Source organism: Podarcis muralis, chromosome 10 (genome assembly GCF_964188315.1).
Source record: "Podarcis muralis chromosome 10, rPodMur119.hap1.1, whole genome shotgun sequence".
In the NCBI taxonomy this organism is placed as follows: domain Eukaryota; kingdom Metazoa; phylum Chordata; class Lepidosauria; order Squamata; family Lacertidae; genus Podarcis; species Podarcis muralis.
Genome location: NC_135664.1, coordinates 70088455 through 70109523, shown reverse-complemented (window position 1 = coordinate 70109523; position 21069 = coordinate 70088455). Strand labels below are relative to the sequence as shown.

The following is a 21069-nucleotide window of genomic DNA, read 5'->3' as shown; positions in this document are numbered from 1 at the left end:
CTCTTTAAGTGACCCCCCCCCCCTTATCAAATACTTCAGTTTAGGCTATAAAGTCATGTAAGCATCCTAAATCAGATTAGGCCCTATTGAAATTTCAAGGACACTGGAAAGAAATTTGGAAAAACTCCACAACACATGCCATAGAAAGCCTTGAATGTGGAACTTATGCCACAACGTAAACTATGTCTCCTAGTGCAAATTTATAACATCCTAATCATATTAAAATTGCATAAGCACGTTTAAGGATAAGCATCTTGATCACATGACATCACTTTTTGGCAAACTGGGCCCATCTGCAGAAATAATGTTTAAACAGTTATCACACATCTATAAATGGGACCAAATAAATGGGGGAAGGCAACAGAATCATTGGTACATTAATCAACTTTTGATCAAATAGAATTCAGCCCTGATTCAAGTAGCAGATTTTAAAAACATATTAACGGATGAATCTGAATACATGTATTTGCCAAAAGCCATGGAAAGAAGGGGACATCATAGAAGGCTCCAATTTTTTCTTATTTATACCTCCATAAGTAAATGGCAATTAAAAAGGAAAGTTAGAAAGCTAAGAATTCAGGAAGGAACCTAGAATCTCATATGAACAGCATATGACAGCACAGGTTGAGAAGCCTCTCATTCCCCATGACCCAAGACAAGCAGCACCCAAAATGCACTCATTCCATCTTTAGCAATAAAGCTGTATGTGGCCCCAAATTATGAGAGCCTATTCAACAACAGGACACCCTGGCTGGAAGGAAAAGACATCACTACCAATAAAGGTAAGCTATCATGAGTAGCTCGCAAGGGAGAATAATTCCAAGTGTGCACCGCCATTTATCACTTTGGCAGCTAATGCGAGTGGGAAACGCAATTTTTCTAACAGGGTATCAGACATGTGACATTCTGATTAAACGGCAAGGAAATGCAGCACCAAATCACTGTAATAAAGTGAGATCATCCATTTATTGTGTCCCAGCTAATCATTTGTAAATCTGCTGGTTCATTTTTTACGGCCCTTTGTGAGCAATAGGGGAAGGCTGGGAATATTATGCTTAAGGGAGGAGAATGATTTATCTATTTACCAACCTGCTGGGAAGCTTTATCTGATTTGGATAATACAAATGATCCATATGCAGAAGCCCTTCCGCAGTTTAAGGCAAGAGGGCAAATATGCTGACACAGATTAAACCTGTGACAACAAAATCAGTTGTCCAGATTCCAGTTGCTTTCACCTTTGTTCCCCTCCTCCATCTCTTCTGCTGCTTACAAATCACTTTAATCAGGGTGTTTCGTTATTTTTTCTTTTCAGAGACCCATCCAGTAACGATGTTTCAGACTAAAAACATAAGAGCCTGCTGGATCAGGCCAGCGGCTGATCTGTTCAAGCACCCTATTCTCACTGTGGCCCAACCAGGCACTTCTGAGAAACCCGTAGGAAGGACCCAAGCACAAGAGACCTCTCCCGTCCTGTGGTTTCCAGCAACTGGTATAAAGAAACATTCCTGCCACCAAGTGTGGAGGAAGAATCGTCATCATGGTCAGTAGCCTGAATTTGACAGCCTGAATTTGGCCAGAGATAAGTAGCTGCATTTAATTAGGAAAAGTTCTAAGTAAGTAAAGATTGAAAGGTAAAGAGACGTAACAAAAACAAACAGATCAAATAGTGCCCTGGATCATGATGATGATCATGGTTATTTTTTTGAAACATTTAAACCTCCTGAGATGCAGCACAACTTCTATTACAATGGCAAATAATAGTGTTCGGCCAACTCTTTCCAGCTCACTATTTCATGGGTGCTTACCAAGACTGGTTGGCACCTGTCTATCTTGAGAGACAGTGAAAGAGCATGACTTCAGGTGTAAAGTCAAACCATTGGAGAGTTACAGCATCTGCTGCAGCTGTAGAGACTGATACGGGATAGACATGTTTTGTTGCAGCTGGGGCAGATGAAGGCACCTGGTTGTGCTGATGCAGGTGCACCATGGCATTTCTTCTCTCTGAGCTCTTCCCAGCGGTCATTCCTCCTCTAGTCACTGCTGTGGTCACACGTCTTGACTGCCCGTCTCCAGGCGATGCGTTTGTCTGTAAGGGATTCCCATACAGCAGGGCTGAGGTTGCCAGCCTTCATGTCATGTTTCCAGACATCTTTGTAACACAGAGCTGGTCTGCCAATGGGCCTGGTGCCTGAAGCCAGCTCCCTATAGAGCATGTCCTTGGGGATCCTGCCATCTTCCATTCTGTAGACATGACCCAGCCAGCTTAGACAATCACTGAGACAGCAGTGTGAACATGCTGGGAAGATGGGCTTGGGAAAGCACATCTTTGTTTGAGACTCTGTCCTGTCATGTGATGCCCAAAATCTTCCTGACACAGGGCACATGGAAGGTGTTGAGGTGTTGCTCCTGGCTGGTGTAAGCCGCCCACGTCTCACTACCATAAAGCAGTATGGTCAACACGCAAGCCTGGTACACCTTCATCTTGGTATTGGTCATTAGCATTGCATTCTCCCATATCCTTTTGGAGACGTGAGACATTGCTGTAACTGCCTTGCCAATACGCTTGTCCAACTTAGCGTTGATGGAATGGTTGCTGGTTACGGTGGAGCCCAGGGTTTACCACTTCAAGTATGTGGCCACCAATGCTGATGCATGGAGTGCTGGTGATGTCCTCATCCAGGAAGTTGGTCTTCCTCAGGCTGATGGTAAGGCCAAACTCTATGCAGGCTTGAAGATTCTGTAGAGCTTCCTCATAATGCGCTGTCAAGACTGCAACATGTGCAAACAGCATCTCTTGGCTAAGTACCCACTGCACTTTTGTCCCGGCGTGGAGATGTGCCAGATTGAACAGGACCCTGCACTTCTTGAACGGATGTACACACCGTCTTCAGTCAAGCTGAAGGCATATGAGAACACTCAGAAGAATATGCTAAAGAGAGCTGGGGCAAGAACATGGCCCTGTTTCACACCACTCTTTACAGGTAAGGCATCCAAGGATGAGCTGCCATACTAGACGGTGCCACACAAGTTACTGTGAAAGGACACAATCATCTTGTGCAGCTTAGGTGGGCATCCTAGCTCACTGAGCAGTGTGAAGAGTCCTTTTGGCTGGTGAGGTCAAAGCCTTCATCAGGTCTATGAAAGTGATGTACAAGGGGCGTCTCTGCTCTCAGAATTTTCCTGCAGCTGACTCAGTGAAAAAAATCATGTCAACTGTTGACCTCTGAGCTCTAGAGCTGCACTGTGACTTGGGAGAGACCCTGCTGCCAATAAATTAGGCTGTCCTGCCATCTTTCCTGGTAACCCTGGACCTCAAAAGAGCTTTGCAAGTCATTTAATTACACCAGTGGCAGCATACAGTTCACTTTAATTAACTAATTCCCTACCCACCCATCGCCTTTGGGTGAAACCACATCCAGTGTAGCTCTCATTACAAGCACTGTGATTGTCCTCTCCCAAAGTTATTTGCCTTAAAAATAACAGTAATATAAATGTTCAAGACAGAGCAGCTATTAAAACACACTGTCAAAAACGCTGAAAAAAGGTACTAGGATGTTTCGAGTAAATGGAAAAAACCAAGACTGCTTATACACATCAGATTTTAAAAATGACTGCTTTAAAAAAAAAAGTGGTTTTATTTTCAGAAAGCTGAGGCTATCCAGAAAGGATGGGCGAGTCAAGCCAACCTACAACTTGGTGCTAAATAACTGAACCAACTGCTTGGTCTCCATACCCCCCTCCCTCATACTCTTCCATTCATTTGTTTACTTCTTCAACACAAACCAGAGTTTGCCATTACATTTGAACTAGCAAAGTATGTTTCCCTCTTGCCTTGTAAGCCAGGAATACAAACCATGGTTCAAAGCTGGTGTCCCAACATGGTTTGCGGAGGTATGCAAACCACATTTTGCCAGTTCAGATATATCAGTAAATGATTTGCACACAAGAGGAAGCAACTAGTTGACCTGGAGTTAGCAAGTAGAAGACTCATTTCCATCATGCCAAACCATAGTTTGGCATTTCATGTGTGATAATTGTACACTGTATCCAATAAGAGGAGGAGAAGAACATGGTTATACATCAGAGCTGGGGAAAGTATAAGACACTTGGTTTGGTTTTGAAAAGATGCTAACCTGAGTTCATTTTATATTACATCTGTGACAATAAGTATATTGTAGAAATGCCTGTTACACGCTTCCCTGAAAAATTCTGAGCATTAATGAAGAGTTAAGAAGTTCTGGTGTCCCTCTTTGGGCTTGGTTCCAAACTGACATAAAGGTCTGGTCCCATCTTTGATCAGACTAAGGTGATCCACTCTTGTGCATTTGAGTCTTTCCTTATCATCCTTCCCCCACCCCCTTTTGACAGTAGTGAGACACAGTCTCACTGCACTTCTGATTGTACTCCCTTTTGCCCTCTCACTTCACTGCTTTGCTCTGGTCTATTGGAGAGTTCTTTGGACTTTCTGACCAGCTACAATGAAATATCTATGAATTTATATTGAACAGTGCTAAAATGTGATGCAGTTTCAACAGCTAGCAAACGTAGCATGCTTTGAATTAGAGGGTTGGAGGACATTTTAGTAGGAACATTAAGTGTAGGGCTGACAATACAGAGATTGATTATATTCTCACTGCTTTTCTAAAGTAGCTTTGTTTTGTGTTCTTATTCCATTATTATAATGATTTCTTTGTTCACGTTGCTATAGTATTAGTTCTTCATTTATTCACTGTTCCACGATGCTGTTGATTATCACATTGTACTGCCTGGATGGATTTTCTCTTCTGTTCTTGTGTGGTCACATTTACGGTAAGTTCTGTTCCTGAATTAAGCATTGTGTATCAATAAATCATTTAATTTGCCTCAATTATTACCTTGAGACTGAAATAATTGTCCTTGGTTGAGTGTTACACATTCGAATTGAAACTCTCAGTTAATAGTGGAAACCAGCCCACCATGTTGCAGATGATGAAAGTTGATATGAAAGTTATATTCATGTGTATGGTTTGTGCTGGCTCACTCCTACATGAAAGACATCCCTTGAAAATATGCATGTGTGAACTAAACCATTCTCTGCTGTGTGGGGCAGAGAGAAAGCTGTATATCAATGTCCTGCAATACTTCAAAAAAGCAGACTAGCTGCTGCAGCCTTGCCAATTTTATTCCACTCTACAGTTCATATCAACTTTTGGAAACCCAATGCTTGAAGCCAACGACCTTCCTCTGCAATTTAATAGATACCATTGTAATTTCTATAGGCTCCTTCTGAGATAAAGAGTATTTCCTAAATTCCTAAATACCATTCCCCTTTTAGGCCAGAGTAGCTAAAATAATCAACATGAAGGGTCACAATGCCAGAAATTAATCACCGCTTAGAGATTTGGAGGTTTGAGAAGTCATATATAATTCATGTAGGTTGGACAAATATAGCACATACTGCCAGGATGGACACAAGATGTTGGGGATTAGAGAGCTAGCAGCCACCTGGAAGAGGTGAGAGAACAATGGCCAAACATGGGGAAGAAGCAAGACAGTGATGGGATAATACAAAGTTTCCCTATTTTGGGGAACAAAAACAGCTGCCTGTACAGCTCTGGTGCTAGAGATTCAATGGGCATTGTGCGCACATGGTCAGCTGCCCAGATAGGCTAACAGCAACATGGAAAAGGCCAGGCAGAATCATTTCTCCCATCTGCAGTGATGCCGGGAAGTGTAGGTCTCATCACCTTGTAATCTAATCACCAGCAGCCTAAACATGAATTAGCTCAGACCATCAAAATGACTGAGATTTTATGATCCTAATAAACCCTGACCACAAATGCTGATTAATTGCTCAATGCCTTGCCTAATTTGTTTTCTGACAGTCAAAGGATGCTGATAAACCGGAAAACAAGGAGACTTCTCAGACTGGCAAGGGGGGGGAAACCTCTTTAAGGAAACAGAATTACACTCTTCTGCAGATTCCAGCTCCAATCTTTGCAGCTGAAATATACTCGGAGTCGAGAGTGGATTTCATGCTCTTTATTCAGCTCATAGTGGTGAGGAGGAGTGGAAGTTTCCCCAGGATGTCTGCTTTATATACATTATTTACACAATGGGCCCCATGTAATCGGCTAATTCCGGGATTCTCCTGTAGGCCAATCAGGTTGTGGATTCACTTTCACCTGGAGCTGGATTGGGTGGCTCCTGCGGACCAATCATACTACTGCATTGTTCTAGGACCAATCAGACTGCTGCATTCTGAATCCTATTGTTCTAGGACCAATCAGACTGCTGCATTTTGGATCCTATTCAACTCAGTACATAACAGCAGTAAAGAAAAGCTCTGGATTATAATGTAAAGAGAATAAAGCTGTGGCTTTGTACATTTTTCATGTACAGTAATACCTCCGCGAAAGTCTGCCTTATATAGCGTCCATTCTGGTGAACGTCTACGGCAAACCTGGAAGCACCGGAATGGGTTACTTCCGGGTTTGCCGCTCACACATGCGCAGAAGCTGATGCAGGTGCACCATAGCATGTGCAGACGCAGAGCTTTGCCCTGCTTCCTTTTCGGCTAGCGGCCAGAGCTCCAGAACAGATCCCGGATGCAAAACAAGGTACCACTGTATGCAGAAAAATGCAAGTGTGAAACTGAAGTCAAGGAAATCTGTTGCCTGTTAAAATTTGAGAGCCACTATACTATACTGGCCTCAATGGCATATAATTCTAAGCCAGACAATGGCTAAGAGTGAACAACAAGCACGCTGCTACATGGAGCAAAAACTGTGGCTACTTCACTCCTACCCCACACCCACTGCTGCCGCACTGCCACAAGCTAAGCCATGGTTTGGTTTAACGTTATGTGCTAACCCACATTTGTGGTTTCTCTCCCCCAAACTACAAGAAGTCAAGAAGAGTTCCAAAATTGCAACTTGAGTGAATTATGCACACTTGCCATAGTAGGTAACTTTGCAGAGTATAGTCTTATTTCTTCATGCAATAAGGAAGGACAAGCACTGAAGGCCCACCCAGTGAGAGTTGGAAGTCCTACTTGACCTTTAAGAGTTCATTGGTTAACATTTATAATCCCCCTTTATCCCATGCATTCAAGGCTATATTGTGGCAGATACTGACCGCACAAGACTACTGCAACGTTAAAGAGATGGAAGCGTGCTCTTAAAAAATAAAGCTGAGTACTGCAACCAGCACTGAATTTCAAGCACAGCATTTTCTGCAGAAAACATACAACACAGAAAAAGAGTAACAAAGTTGATTCAATTGACCAGAACTATTTTCCCCATTACCAGATGAACAGCCCTTTCCCCCTCCACTATAAACCTGTATTTCCCTTTAATACTGCAAACTCTACAGGAAGAAAAGTATTTCTTACTGCATGCTTGTACAGCCTTGATCTCAGATGAGAGTTGTAGGCACAACAGCAATATAAATGAACTTCAATTTACAAGGACAGAAACAGACACATTTTGATGGAGACTTTTCCCTAAACAAAACAAAGAAGAACTCCATTATTTGTGCTACTCTCCTGAACCTTGAAATTAAAAAAAATCCCTTACTAATTTAGTCCTTTCCCATTTGATGAACATCTTTCTCTTCCTCCTTGCATCTCTAATGGAGCTTAAAATTAATATGACTTTTGCGTTCAATGCATAGATGGTACACTGACGCCCTTGTGATGAGAGAGAGGTTCTACAAATGGACAAAAAAGTTAATCATTTTGTAGCTATGCTGGCTTTTCAAATGAAAAGGAACCAGGGGCTTCTATTATTATCAATCATTTATATAGCACTCATAATGTGCAAAAAGCTTTTTCCATATTTACTTTCTCTTCCTCACTTTTGTAAAAAGGGAAACAGATACTAGAATAAATAATGGATTGGAATATCTCGCTGACACCATAGGTTGACAACGGGATTTGTTGCATCTTACTGCTTTTTGCTTGCTTTCTGTCTTTCTGTCTGTCTTTTTTTTTCCCTTTGCAATAATGTTTGTATTGCAGAATGTGTTAGACTAGCACTGCTACAATTTGTAGAACTTGAATTTGGTTAATATGCACACCACTTTCAGGCAATAGCCAGCTGCTGAATCATCACTGCAGGGACTCCGAATTTGGTAAGTGGAGAGACAGCCTAAGATGTCTGTTAGTTAAATTGCACCACTATAATATTCTTCCCTTTATCCAACTAATTTTTAGTTACCAAATAGTTCCTGGTTCACCACAGGGGCATCTTTCGTTCTCACAGCCCAGAAGAATTTGTCTCAAGTATTTCAGGTAACAACTCACAATACTATATTCTGTATAAGCCACATTGACCAACAACATCCTTTATAGTCCATTGCCAAATTGTTGTTTTTGTTGTTAATCTATACTCCGCCTTTTCCCCTGACAGGGACTCAAGACAACTTACAGATAAAATTAAGAACCAATAAAAACATAGAAAAATCGATCATTAAAAAAACAACTAAACATTGGCCAAATTCTACGTTGTTCAGGTACTCTTAGGAAGCCTTAAGAACACTTCACTTCTACATCATGCAACTAATCCTGCATCAGATCGGATTCAGGTTAGGGAGGGAATTTTAAGAAATATTAATCCTATAAACAGGGAACAAAGCAGCAGTTGGAAATGATATTTACACATCTCTGAATAAAAAGCCATTGATCCATCCATCCTTCTCGTCCTCACACAGCCAGGCTCAGCTCTTACTTTCTTCAATTAAATGTGTGTTGAGGCTGGTTATGTTTTACTATTCCAAAAACCTTGGGATTCTACATGAAAGGTGGTATATACATAAAGTATAAAAACAGAAAAACAACTGCTGCGTGAAACAGAGGCTGACCAAAAAGCTGAGTTTCACCTTGATGGGCCTCTGAAAATCAAAGCTATTCCATCTGAATTGGGAGGGCTTATACTAGGCTGATCACTGAAGAATTGATGCTTTTGAATTATGGTGCTGGAGGAGACTCTTGAGAGTCCCATGGACTGCAAGAAGATCAAACCTCTCCATTCTTAAGGAAATCAGCCCTGAGTGCTCACTGGAAGGACAGATCGTGAAGCTGAGGCTCTAATACTTTGGCCACCTCATGAGAAGAGAAGACTCCCTGGAAAATACCCTGATGCTGGGAAAGATGGAGGGCACAAGGAGAAGGGGAAGACAGAGGACAAGATGAGTGGACAGTGTTCTCGAAGCTACAAACATGAGCCTGACCAAACTGCGGGAGGCAGTGGAAGACCGGAGTGCCTGGCGTGCTCTGGTCCATGGGGTCACGAAGAGTCGGACACGACTAAACAACAACATTCCATCTGAATTGGGAGGGCTTATACTAGGACATTTGAAATATATGAAGCTGTCTTGTACTGAGACCACTAGGTCCACCTATCCCAGTACTGCCCACCCCAATTTGTAGCAATTCTCCGAAGTCTCCTGCAGGTCTTTCCTATAAACTGCTGCTACTTTATCCTTTTTAATTAGAGAAGATTCCAGGCATTGAACCTAGACATGCAGAGCATCTACTCTATCATTGAGTTACAGCCCTTCCTCATAGCTCATGTACTTTATGAACTTTCTCTAGGTGTCCAAAGCTAGGATATCAGGCAAATACAGGACACTCTTTTGAAAAATACGATAGTGATCCCCAAAACAAAAGTCCATGAATGAACTAATAGACCAACTATTTCTGAATTCAAGATGCAGGACAAAAGAAGATGAAGAATCCATCTCTGTATACTGGAGCTTCAGAAGTTAATGAAAAACATTTTAGGAAGGGTCAAATTTTATTTTTAATCTTTTTCTAAAGGGAACTTGTATTCCTTAGATTCAAGAACGCCACACAATTCTTTAAAGGTCATTGTCTATTTTAACTTTTTACAAAGAATAAAGTCACCCGATCTAAAGAAGCAGCCATTGTTTTAAGTATCACTGTTAGTTTGCTAAAGCAATAGGGGGGGAAAGCAAAGTAGCAAGAGTGTTCTTTTAAGAAATGAAATGAAAAATATCAAAGAGGCAAGGGCTAAAAGTTTGAAAGTCTCACTTTAAAGAGCCTAATAGCCTCAGGAGTATTATTTTGTTCTCAGCCGAGTCAAGCTTTCCTTCAGCAACATCCTTCAACCGCAGCAGCTGCCAATCACCATCCGCCAGCTATCCTCCAAATTAAATGGAAGAACAATGTTAATGAGACCACTGCAATCAGAATTTCAAGGACATCGATGCAGCACACTTGAGGCCACATGGAAGGCAACAGGGAGGACAAACCCTTCAATTTTGGAGGAAACTGCAATGCCAGGGATTTTCGCAGCCTCTGGAAAAGGTTTGTGCTGATATTAAACCAACAGACCCTCATGGCATTAATCACATTAACTGCACTGTTTTCAAGCTTAACACAGTCTGGGCATTAAATATTTCTAAACTCTTGGAATGCTGCAAAACCGTGCATTAGAATTTATACGAACATGTGCTTATGAGCAGTAGCAGCTAGAGCCCCCACTCATCTTCAAAATTAGTGATGCCCAACTGCATCCACTCCCAGCTCTTCCTACCAAGCAACTCATTCCAATGTCACCCTTGTCTCCCACCATCACCCTTCCCATATGCATCAAACCTTTCACATCTGCAAAAAAATTACTGAAGAGAGTGTTGTGTACAGAACGATTCATTGAGGCAGCCTAGAGACTAAGCTCTCCAACAGAGATTTTGTAAAACTAGATTCTAGAGGAAAAGAGGACAAGAAACAAATTGGATAGAATAAACCAGGCCTATAAAAATCCAGGTCTCTAGCAGAATTTGACCATCTGGCCTGCAAAACTGAATGCCAAGGGGTTTCTGGGCATTTTGTCCTGAACCTATGATGAGCAATTTTTCCTGACTTGATGCTACAGACTTGGCAGTACAGAATCAGCCCCCCAGGTAATATACCTTCGTATGGCTTTGCAATAGGTTTTTTTAATGCACAGCATGGGCAAAAGGGTGCTTGCAAATCAAACGTTTTAGCCAAGCTGCCACAACTCACCAATACCAAAAGCCCCATCACCCCACTGCAGGGATTTGAACCCTGTACTCGAGTTAGAAAGGAGGGGTTCCTTCAATTTGCAACTGTAAGGCTGATCTGGAAACTGAATTAGGCATTGTCCTCTCAGCCTTAGATGAGAGTTGACTCCTTTGTTCTTTTCCTGCAGACCTATTTTGTCCATGTTCACAGAACTGATTCTACCAGGTACTTTGATATTTCAAGGGATCTTAACAAACAGTCATGTGAAAGCAGAGGAAAAGAAGAGGAATGAAATATACCATTCCCTGGTTTGGAAAGGAGAGAGTCAGACATCATGACAGTGTTGTAACCCATTTTGGTGTTTTCTCCTGCCACTAAAATATTATTATATGTGACCTAATGGACAGAAAGCTAAAGGCAAAATAAGGAGTTGGTTAAGGGTCATTTCACATTTTATGCAGGCCAGGCCTGGGCAAACACTGATAAGTCCACAACTAGTCAGTCATAATTCACTGTATGTGGGGTTACTCTTATGCCTAGTTTGGAAGCTGCAGGTAGTGCAAAATGCAGTTGGTGGAGTGCACAGTTGGATACCCAGGTTTACACATATACACCAGGGTTGAAAGTGCTGCACTGCCTGCCTATTACCTACTGAACTAAGTTCAAGCTTTTGTTGTTAACATGTAAACCCCTAAGCAACGAGGGGCATAGCAACCCCCTCACCCTGCTGTAGACAAATCCAGATTCAGCAAGAAGCTGAGTCTGTGCTGCATCTGATCCTTCTTCCCCAAACACCACCTGAAACGGCAGTGCTTTCTGCAACTTGGCATGCAAAAAAATTCAGAGAAGCACCTTAATTGTGCCAAAAGAGCCTACAACTCCATTAATCATTTTATCCTGGAGTAGCTTATACGTGCTATTACATCTTTAACTGGAGGTGTCTTATTGTTCTTTTCAATCAAATATTTAGTACTGCAGTAATTATGCTCTCAACGAACTGCTAAATTAAAGAACTAAATTAGTAACATGCCTAAAATGTCAGAGAGAGAAATCTAATGTCTCTGTTACTAGAGAGTGCAGATGCAGGGAGGCACCTGAGAGGCTGCTGAAAACACACAGGAATCAAAGGCAAGTTGCTGCACCTTTTATTTTAATATTAAGCAAGGCAGAATATGTGATCTGGGGCAAATCACGGTGAAAACTCCAAGATAAATCTCTGCCAGGATGTGTTGCTCCTCCACCTCCTCCTTAGTTGCACAACAGTTGAGTCCCATGTCCTTTCAGTTGTGCCACATAGGGTTGCCATATGTCCTCTTTTTCCAGCACACATCCTCTTTTTCATAGGTATGTAAAATGAGAGTTGTCAAAGCAATCCATAGTTAAAACTAGAAGTTGGCAAATGTGTCCTCTCTTCTGCTCTTCAAAATATGGCAACCCTATCTGAACATACTTAAATCTTGAAATCAACCAGACTTAAAGGAGCTTAGATTTGATTAGCTCTTGCCCCCAAATCCATCTGCCACTAGCTATAAAATAAAAATGTTTTCAGACAAACAAAAATAGACACACATCAAGAAGATCAGTTCTCATCTGCCTGCTTTTAAAAGAAAAGCTTCCCAAGCTTCTCAAGTCTCAATGATGAGGCACACCCAACATGCCTGCTCTGGAAAGCACTTAACCTAGTATTCTATAAAAGAGAAAATCAAAAAGGAAGGATGGTCCCACAAGCATTCCCTCTAAAATGACTGCAAAGGCTCCATTCATTTTTAACAGCATCAATACCTTGGTTTCCCTTTCCTTCATCCTAGGATTATTTCCCCCATCTGTTAGTTACTCAGTTAAAACCTTCATTATTTATTTGATTTGGTTCCTTCCACTACTCAAAGCCCTCCGCTTAAAAACAGTTACAAAAATAAAATGGGTATTAATAGGTCAAGATATCGCTTGCAACAGACAATCTCTAAGCTGAAGGAACACAGCCATGAGGTAAAGCACACGGCACACCACGTAGGCGTGATTGCACTAATCTTGACAATTGCTTCTTCACCCAATTTCTGCCCACTACTCCCATCTGCTCACAAAATGCATCAACGCATCAGTGTTTGGGAACGATTCAGACACCCACAAAACCAATCTCATATGTCTGAGCTCTGCTTTACGGTACTCTCACTTTTAAAAGAGTTAAGGTTCTCCTCAAATTATGAGCGTTCGAAACAAAGCTAACAGTTCTGCGTTAGAATAATGTTAATAGCAGCAAGTGGTTTTGCTGCAAGAAATGATGTGCTATTCTAATGGTCTCTCTGGCTTCAGAGTAGACCAGTGGGGGTCAAGGGGATAGGGCACTGACCAAAAGTGCATATACAGACTGCCCTCACAATCAAGATTTTGCAGTTCCGCTTTGTACTACCTCCAGTATTGGAGACAGTATGCCTCTGGTATCAATTTCACTGCATATCTTTATAGCCATTGACCAGATATTTATGAAAGGAAGGAAAGGGGAAGCTGTGCCCCTCCTAATTTTGTTGAACAGCCAGTGGTTGTGGCCACAATGAGAAAGGCCAGAGATGTTACATTCTTGATATAAAGAATATGAACAATGAGACCTATACAGGATATAACCCATTGGGATATTTGGTTGTATACCCCTTTGTTGTCTTGGTTCAGTTATGCACTTGTATTTAAGGAAAAGACTGGCCAGAACCAGACAGGCTCTCCACAGGAACCATTTTGGAAAAGAGCCTAAATCAATTCTCCACTGGAAATCCCAGCAGGAATCTATCCAGCAGCTGTACCTGAGGCATGATGACAGAAAGAGACAGGTGTTTTTGAACTGCGGCATTTTTACAAGAGATAGAGGCAGTCCCACCTTCAAGTACAAGAAGGTTGAAATCTGCTTATGCAACATTTGATAACTTAGCAAGCATTTCCCTCATGCTCTTCAGATGTTAGGACAAAGCAAAGGAAGACATTGAGGGCATTAAAACACTTGGGACCTCAGTCAGTTTGAAAGAAGACAGAACTCTCCACATTCTAAACTTTATTTCAGAAAGACATGCAAAAGACTTTGTGCACAGAATGCAAACCTGAACAGTGTCATCAAGGACACTTTTCAACATTTAAGACTCCTGAAAACCTGAACATTTCCCACCCTACAACAGCTGCATCATGCACAATTACAGTGCTTGGTGAACGCAAGTTACCTCATAGGAGGCATAGGAGCACATACTCACATGTAAGATGGCATCTGCAATGCTCATTTAATTCCTATGGTCCAGACACACAGAGACTTGAGTCTACAAGGTGTCAGCTTGTAAATTACAGGGGTACCTCAGGTTAAGTACTTAATTCGTTCCGGAGGTCCATTCTTAACCTGAAACTGTTCTTAACCTGAAGCACCACTTTAGCTAATGGGGCCTCCTGCTGCCGCTGCGCCGCCGGAGCACAATTTCTGTTCTCATCCTGAAGCAAAGTTCTTAACCCGAGGTAATATTTCTGGGTTAGCGGAGTCTGTAACCTGAAGCATATGTAACCTGAAGCCTATGTAACCCGAGGTACCACTGTACATGTGATTCCACAGTGGGACCCAGAATTGTATTTGGGAGTGTTCTAAAGGAAGCACTGCTTGAATGTTTTGATTTGCTCATACTGGACGCTTTGTTATCTTGCATATTCCATTTACCCCAGTGCAAAACAAGGATTGCCTGTACTTATACAAAAAAGCCCAGCATGCATCATTTTGGCCAGAACTTCCCATTGGTCCACCTGCCAATGAGGTGGCAAATACCCAAGTACTACAGATAGCTCCTTTCCCTAGACCAATAACCAAGCGCCTCAAGCCCCAGATAAACATAGCATCAAAGCAAGCCAATTAGCATATATCAAATCGAGTGAACAAACATATGTGAACTTATTTGTTCAGCAACTATCACTTAGTCTTGGGGTTATCCTGACTACCAAGAATGTGACACCATCACATGGTTAAGTTTCTGTATCTCCATCCAGCAGAATGGTGGCAGATATGTTCACAACCTAAAGGCACCAAAGTCATAGCACAAGGTGATCGGTGGCTATGCTCTGCCACTACAGCTGGAGGCAGCAATGCTTCTGAATACCAGTTGCTGGGAACGGCAGGAGGCAAAAGTGGTCTTGTGCTTGAATCCTGCTTGCTGGTTTCCCACAGGCATTTGGTTGGCCACTGTGAGAACAGGATTCTGGACTAGATGGGCCACTGGCCTGATTCAGCAAGCTCTTTTTACATTTGAGAGCCAGTGTGGTGTAGTGGTTAAGAGCGGTAGACTCGTAATCTGGTGAACCAGGTTCGATTCCCCGCTCCTCCACATGCAGCTGCTGGGTGACCTTGGGCCAGTCACACTTCTTTGAAGTCTCTCAGCCTCACTCACCTCACAGAGTGTTTGTTGTGGGGGAGGAAGGGAAAGGAGATTGTGAGCCGCTTTGAGACTCCTTCGGGTAGTGATAAAGCGGGATATCAAATCCAAACTCTTCTCTTCTTTGTAGGTATTCCTAAACAATGCAGAGGGAGGGATTCACCACAAGGATGCTGGGGTTTTTTAAAGACATCTCTGTGGCTTATACAGCTCGACACTTCATCTTCACTATTATAATAAAATCCTGCTCTCTTACACTGGATTCCTGTCACTGGTCCACAAGCAAAGGCAGATGTGAAAATTCCAAAGATGTATACACATCTAAAGTTCTTACCTGCAAGACATCCTGAATCTTTACCCACACATCTGCCATGTCATATAACTTGATATCGCCATCATACTGACTGGAGGGAGAAGCCACAGTCTGCTGAAGATGCCCCAGGACAACAGCATGAGCAGCAGCAACAGCATTGAACTTCTCAAAGAGAAGCTCCAGAAGCTCCAGAAGTAATCTAAAGATCATTTAGAGGGATGAGAAAAAAACATATAATTCGTCACTTAATACTGTTCACATTTCAAGGGCACTGAATAAAGAAAGCAGCATTACGGAAGTCCTGCCATGACCCCCAACTCCAAGCAGTGACCTGGGCATTGACACAAAATGGTGAAAAGCCAACCAAAAACAAGATGGAATTTTTAATGGAGATATTCAGTGAAATTTTCTCTTTGGGTTTTTCATGTAACGCTTGAATGCACATGCTCATTAAACTTGAAGCCCTTAGCATTAGATGGAGCCAACTGCATTGGAGAGCCTGACAACTTGTGATGGAGTCAGTTTATGAGGCAAAATGCACCCTTCCAGCTCCTAGACCAGAGTCAGAAAAAATAGGCACATGCACCAAACACAGACCATCACTGGCCATCATTGATTAAGGATGTCAAAAAACAATGAATCGCATCAGTTATTTTAATAGCCAATTTCTCCTCTGCTGGCTCATCTTGCATTGGAAGTTCTAGGTGTTTGCTAATAGACTTCAGCTGAAGGAAATGAGAAGCTGTGCACGCTGCTAAAATGCAGTTTCTGTAGTATGGAGAAATTCTGAAGCCAGACTTTTTCTTCCTTTCCACTCCACCCACCCAGACAAAACTGGAAGTGTGTGTGAGTGTGAGTGTGTGTGTGTACACGATATGCAATGTTTCTTTTCTGATCAAATCTAAATTTACTTTGCTACTTAAGGAATATAACACAAATGAATATAGTCGCCTTACTACACAGCTGTCTAATCATCCTGTCACATTATGTATAATTTGGCATACAAAAATGCACTCTTTGGTATATTTATGAAAATTTCAAGTACATAAATGTCTTGAGTTCTTCCGACAGACTTCAGAGAACTGAAGGTTTGCACAGACCAAAATCAGCTTCTCTGCTCTTTCACATGTGTGTACATTTTCAAGCAAAGATTAATTTATTTTGCATGCTGCAGAAGATGGCAGAATCTAAAACCAGCAAGAGGATTTGAGAGTCATACATGCTCATAGTATATGGGAATTTTAGTTGCCTAACTTTAGATTGTTGCCAAACTTTAGATTGTTGTATATAATTATTAGAAAGCAATTTGAAGGGCTAACAGGCAGCTAACAACAAATTTTAACACCTTGCCTTATGGAGCATTTCATTCATCATTCTTAAAGAGAGAGTAGCTCATCAGTGTATCTATGTGTTTTCTTACACCATGGACATTTTGAAACTGAGTTTTTAAGTTTAATTATTTGATGTGTGTAATTATGAATCCATCTACTTCAAACTATGTGTGCTTATTTATATAGTCTGAAGACTAATTCAATAATTCAGATTCAAAACTTATTCTGTCCAACTTCCCATTTTTCATTAGAAAAAGTCCTCTCACACACGCAAGAAAACTCATCCCACCCAAATAAAACATTTCCGGACCTTCATGTACACAGTTCTATGCATAACTTATTGTTGCTTCATACCATCTCAAAGCATTTTTAAATAACAGGAAAAGTTGGTCGAATGCAATAAATGTTATGCTTCGGGTTTACGAAGAGAGTTCAGTGTTTGAAAGTACATAACGTTCTTACACTGGAACTGAAGAAATCCCATTTGCACTTTTATATGGTATCTCCATAGAAACATCTGGGGAGGAGCCTTAAAACCAAACCTGCAAATTCAAAAAACCTCAAGCCTCATCAACTGTACCAATTACCAAGATATCCTATTATACATCAGGTGCTTATTGCTAGATTCTAATCAAAATGGCTCTCTCATTAACTGTCCCTATGCCTTTTTAATGGTCCAGTTATTGTAACTAATGTACCATGACAAAACCCATAACTGTTCTGTGGCCAAGACAGCAACTTGCCACACTGGAAATTCAACATTACTTAGAAAACAGAAAATTTCCAGTGTCTGTTGCTGCTTACATTGTTAGATGGACAGATGCAAGATGCAAGGTAACAGAAATGGTTTGGATATCAATGGCGTGCCAGACACCTGGCTTCAATATAATTGTGGCTAACCGTATAGACAGTGAATTGTGGGCATAAAGAAGAATTGCATCCAACATTAGTTCAGATGTTTCAATGTACAATTGTTTAGAGATACATAAATCACATCAAATTTCCCAGTAGTGATGTATGGAAGTGAAAGCTGGACTATAAAGAAGGCTGATCGCCGAAGAATTGATGCTTTTGAATTATGGTGCTGGAGGAGACTCTTGAGAGTCCCATGGACTGCAAGAAGATCAAACCTATCCATTCTGAAGGAAATCAGCCCTGAGTGATCACTGGAAGGACAGATCCTGAAGCTGAGGCTCCAATACTTTGGTCACCTCATGAGAAGAGAAGACTCCCTGGAAAAGACCCTAATGTTGGGAAAGATTGAAGGCACAAGGAGAAGGGGACGACAGAGGACAAGATGGTTGGATAGTGTTCGCGAAGCTACCAGCATGAGTTTGGCCAAACTGTGGGAGGCAGTGGAATACAGAAGTGCCTGGCGTGCTCTGGTCCATGGGGTCACAAAGAGTCGGACACGACTAAACAACTAAACAACAACAAATCACATAAGACTTTATTTTAATTGGCTGTAGTAATAAGAAGACAATTTGAGCAATCTGAACTGTAACTTTTACTTGCAAGGAACTGCTCCAAATATTGTTTGATTTACCAGCACAGCAGCCCTGCACTACCTACCTCCTGCCTTCTCCCTCTGTTTGGTCCACTTGCCTACTTTTGCTCAACTGAATTCCAGAAAATTACTTAACACTGATGAGATACCTCAACTCATTTTCAGCCTGCAAATACAACCGGCCTTCTGATGTCACATTAGACCCTTGTTACATTTGTAAGTGCTGCTCAGGTGTCACACCCCGATGCCATAAGCTTGTGTTGCCAGAACATTTATTACTCCAGACTTTAGAGTATAAATCCTGCAGCTCTGAACTACGGCCAAGCTTATTATTGTTATAGTTCTCACTTTATCCCAACACTCTCCATAGGGAAATGCCCCTAAACCTCTTGGCTTAATTTTGCAGTCCCTTTTCTCTGGACCTTTTCTAAACCTGTTATTCCATTTCTGAGACAAGGTGACCGAAGACCAAATACAGTTGGGGTGCGGAAGGGAACAAAAGGCTGCTGTAAAAAGCAGCATTTCCTTCTCTTTTGCCTACCCAGTGGCACTTGTTTGTTTCTTTTAAGGACGAGTGACCTCCACAGCACATCTGCCTACACTGACAAAGGTCCACTTGGGCAGTTTGACAGTCCAAGTTCATAGCATCACCACAAAAACACAGTAAATATGTCGACAGAAAGTGACACAGGCCCCGAGGCCGCTCATGTTTGGGCAGTAAGTGGGCATAGCATGATGCAATATGACTGCTGATAGTTGAACGAGGTCACCAATGGTGATTCACGCACGCTGCATTCATCAACATGCTTTTCTGGATCAGGCTAACCTTCCTCAGCAAAAGTTGGAAAAGGGCACATAACTCAAATTGACAAAGTAACAAAAAGTTGACACAGGTTGCAAAGGATTTGGTTGATGCATCTGGATAATGGTTACCCTTTGAGCACAGGCTGGAACAACTGTCCCTGTTTAAAATGATGACCCTCTCAGGACTAAACTCAGGTCCCCCCAGAGGACCTGGGGACATGAGCAACTTGTGTACTTTCCAACCCCTTCAAACTCATAAAGTCATCCAGCCTCTCCAGGTTGCAAGGAACTAAATTATGGGGCCATCATGGGGCACCCTGAACACTGCTTCTGCACACACTACATCCCCCCCCCACCAGATATATTCCTGAGATTTTTGAAACTGTGCATCCTTAAAAATGTGAATGTATACATATCTCTCACACATCTACAGAGCCTTTCCCATGAAATGTACATCCTGTAACTCTAAAACACAATACTGAAACTTAAAAAAACTTCTTTATAAACATTAATTTTGCTAAGGGTGGGGTCAATCTTTTGAACCTTGTCAGCAAAAGCCCTGCACAAGGGCATCCACTTGCACAATGGGGCTTTCCCCATCCCCCCCCAGCACCCCTCTCCAAAATTGAGAAATTTCTAAGGCAGAACAATGTCTTTGAGTAACTTCAGAAATTAATCAGCAGCCACAGTGAATTTTGCAAATTCTACACTTTTTTTCTGAAAGTTATTTAAATATGAGTCAACTCCAAAGTCCATATGGTATAAATATATTTGGCAAGTCAAAATTGATCTTATGGCTAATGGAGATGGATTGTTTTAATAACTGTTCTTAATAAGTATGTGGTACTGTGAAATATCTAAAGATATTACATTTGAAATTGCTTTTATTTCCTTTTTTTCTTTGCATTTTGGCTTCTCACTTTTGTATGCAAGAAAACCTCTACAGTGGTGCCCCGCAAGACGAATGCCTCGCAAGACGAAAAACTCGCTAGACGAAAGGGTTTTCCGTTTTCTGAGTCGTTCCGCAAGACGAATTTCCCTATGGGCTTGCTTCGCAAGACGAAACGTCTTGCGAGTTCTTGCGAGTTTGTTTCCTTTTTCTTAAAGCCGCTAAGCCGTTAATAGCCGCTAAGCCGTTAATAGCCGCTAAGCCGCTAATAGCCGTGCTTCGCAAGACGAAAAAACCGCAAGACGAAGAGACTCGCAGAACGGATTAATTTTGTCTTGCGAGGCACCACTGTACATTGTTCTTAACTGGTAGAGGAGCAGAGGCGTGCAGCTGATTTTCAACCATGTAAACTTTATAAACTACTGTCCCTTCACACTGAAAGCAAATAAAAAGGGAAGCTGGCCTCATAAAATGGTTTTAACACTTGCTAATGAGAACAATGAAAACCAAAAGTGAACTTACTTCCCGAAACCTAAAGTGACATAAACAATATAGATCCGATGGGACTGGACTTCACACACAGAATTAGAGAACAGAAATGATCCAATTAAAAAGCATTCCATGCACATGCCCTACCACTATGGATTACATATTCCCTCAATGCCCGTCTTCTTACACCCAACCAGATTGTATACTGCCCAAATGTGTTGAAAGAAGTTAGACAAACACCCACCTACTAGTCTCGTACTGCAGAATGGGAGAAGACCATTGCTATTTAAAAGTCCACAAACACATCACAATAGGAGCTCATGCTGTATCTACTGAGGGGGCAGACAGGCTTGCTGCCAGAGGA

The 21069-nt window shown here is 41.8% G+C and overlaps 1 protein-coding gene across 2 annotated transcripts in view; it reads right to left on the bottom strand.

Annotated features, from left to right (window-relative positions):
• EXOC4 (exocyst complex component 4) overlaps positions 1–21069 on the bottom strand; it is a 343578-nt gene that overhangs the window by 269511 nt on the left and 52998 nt on the right. For both annotated transcript variants that reach the window (XM_028746503.2, XM_028746504.2), the window contains exon 7: positions 15707–15884. In XM_028746503.2, the coding sequence (XP_028602336.1) occupies positions 15707–15884 (178 nt within the window). The remainder of the gene's footprint in view (positions 1–15706; positions 15885–21069) is intronic.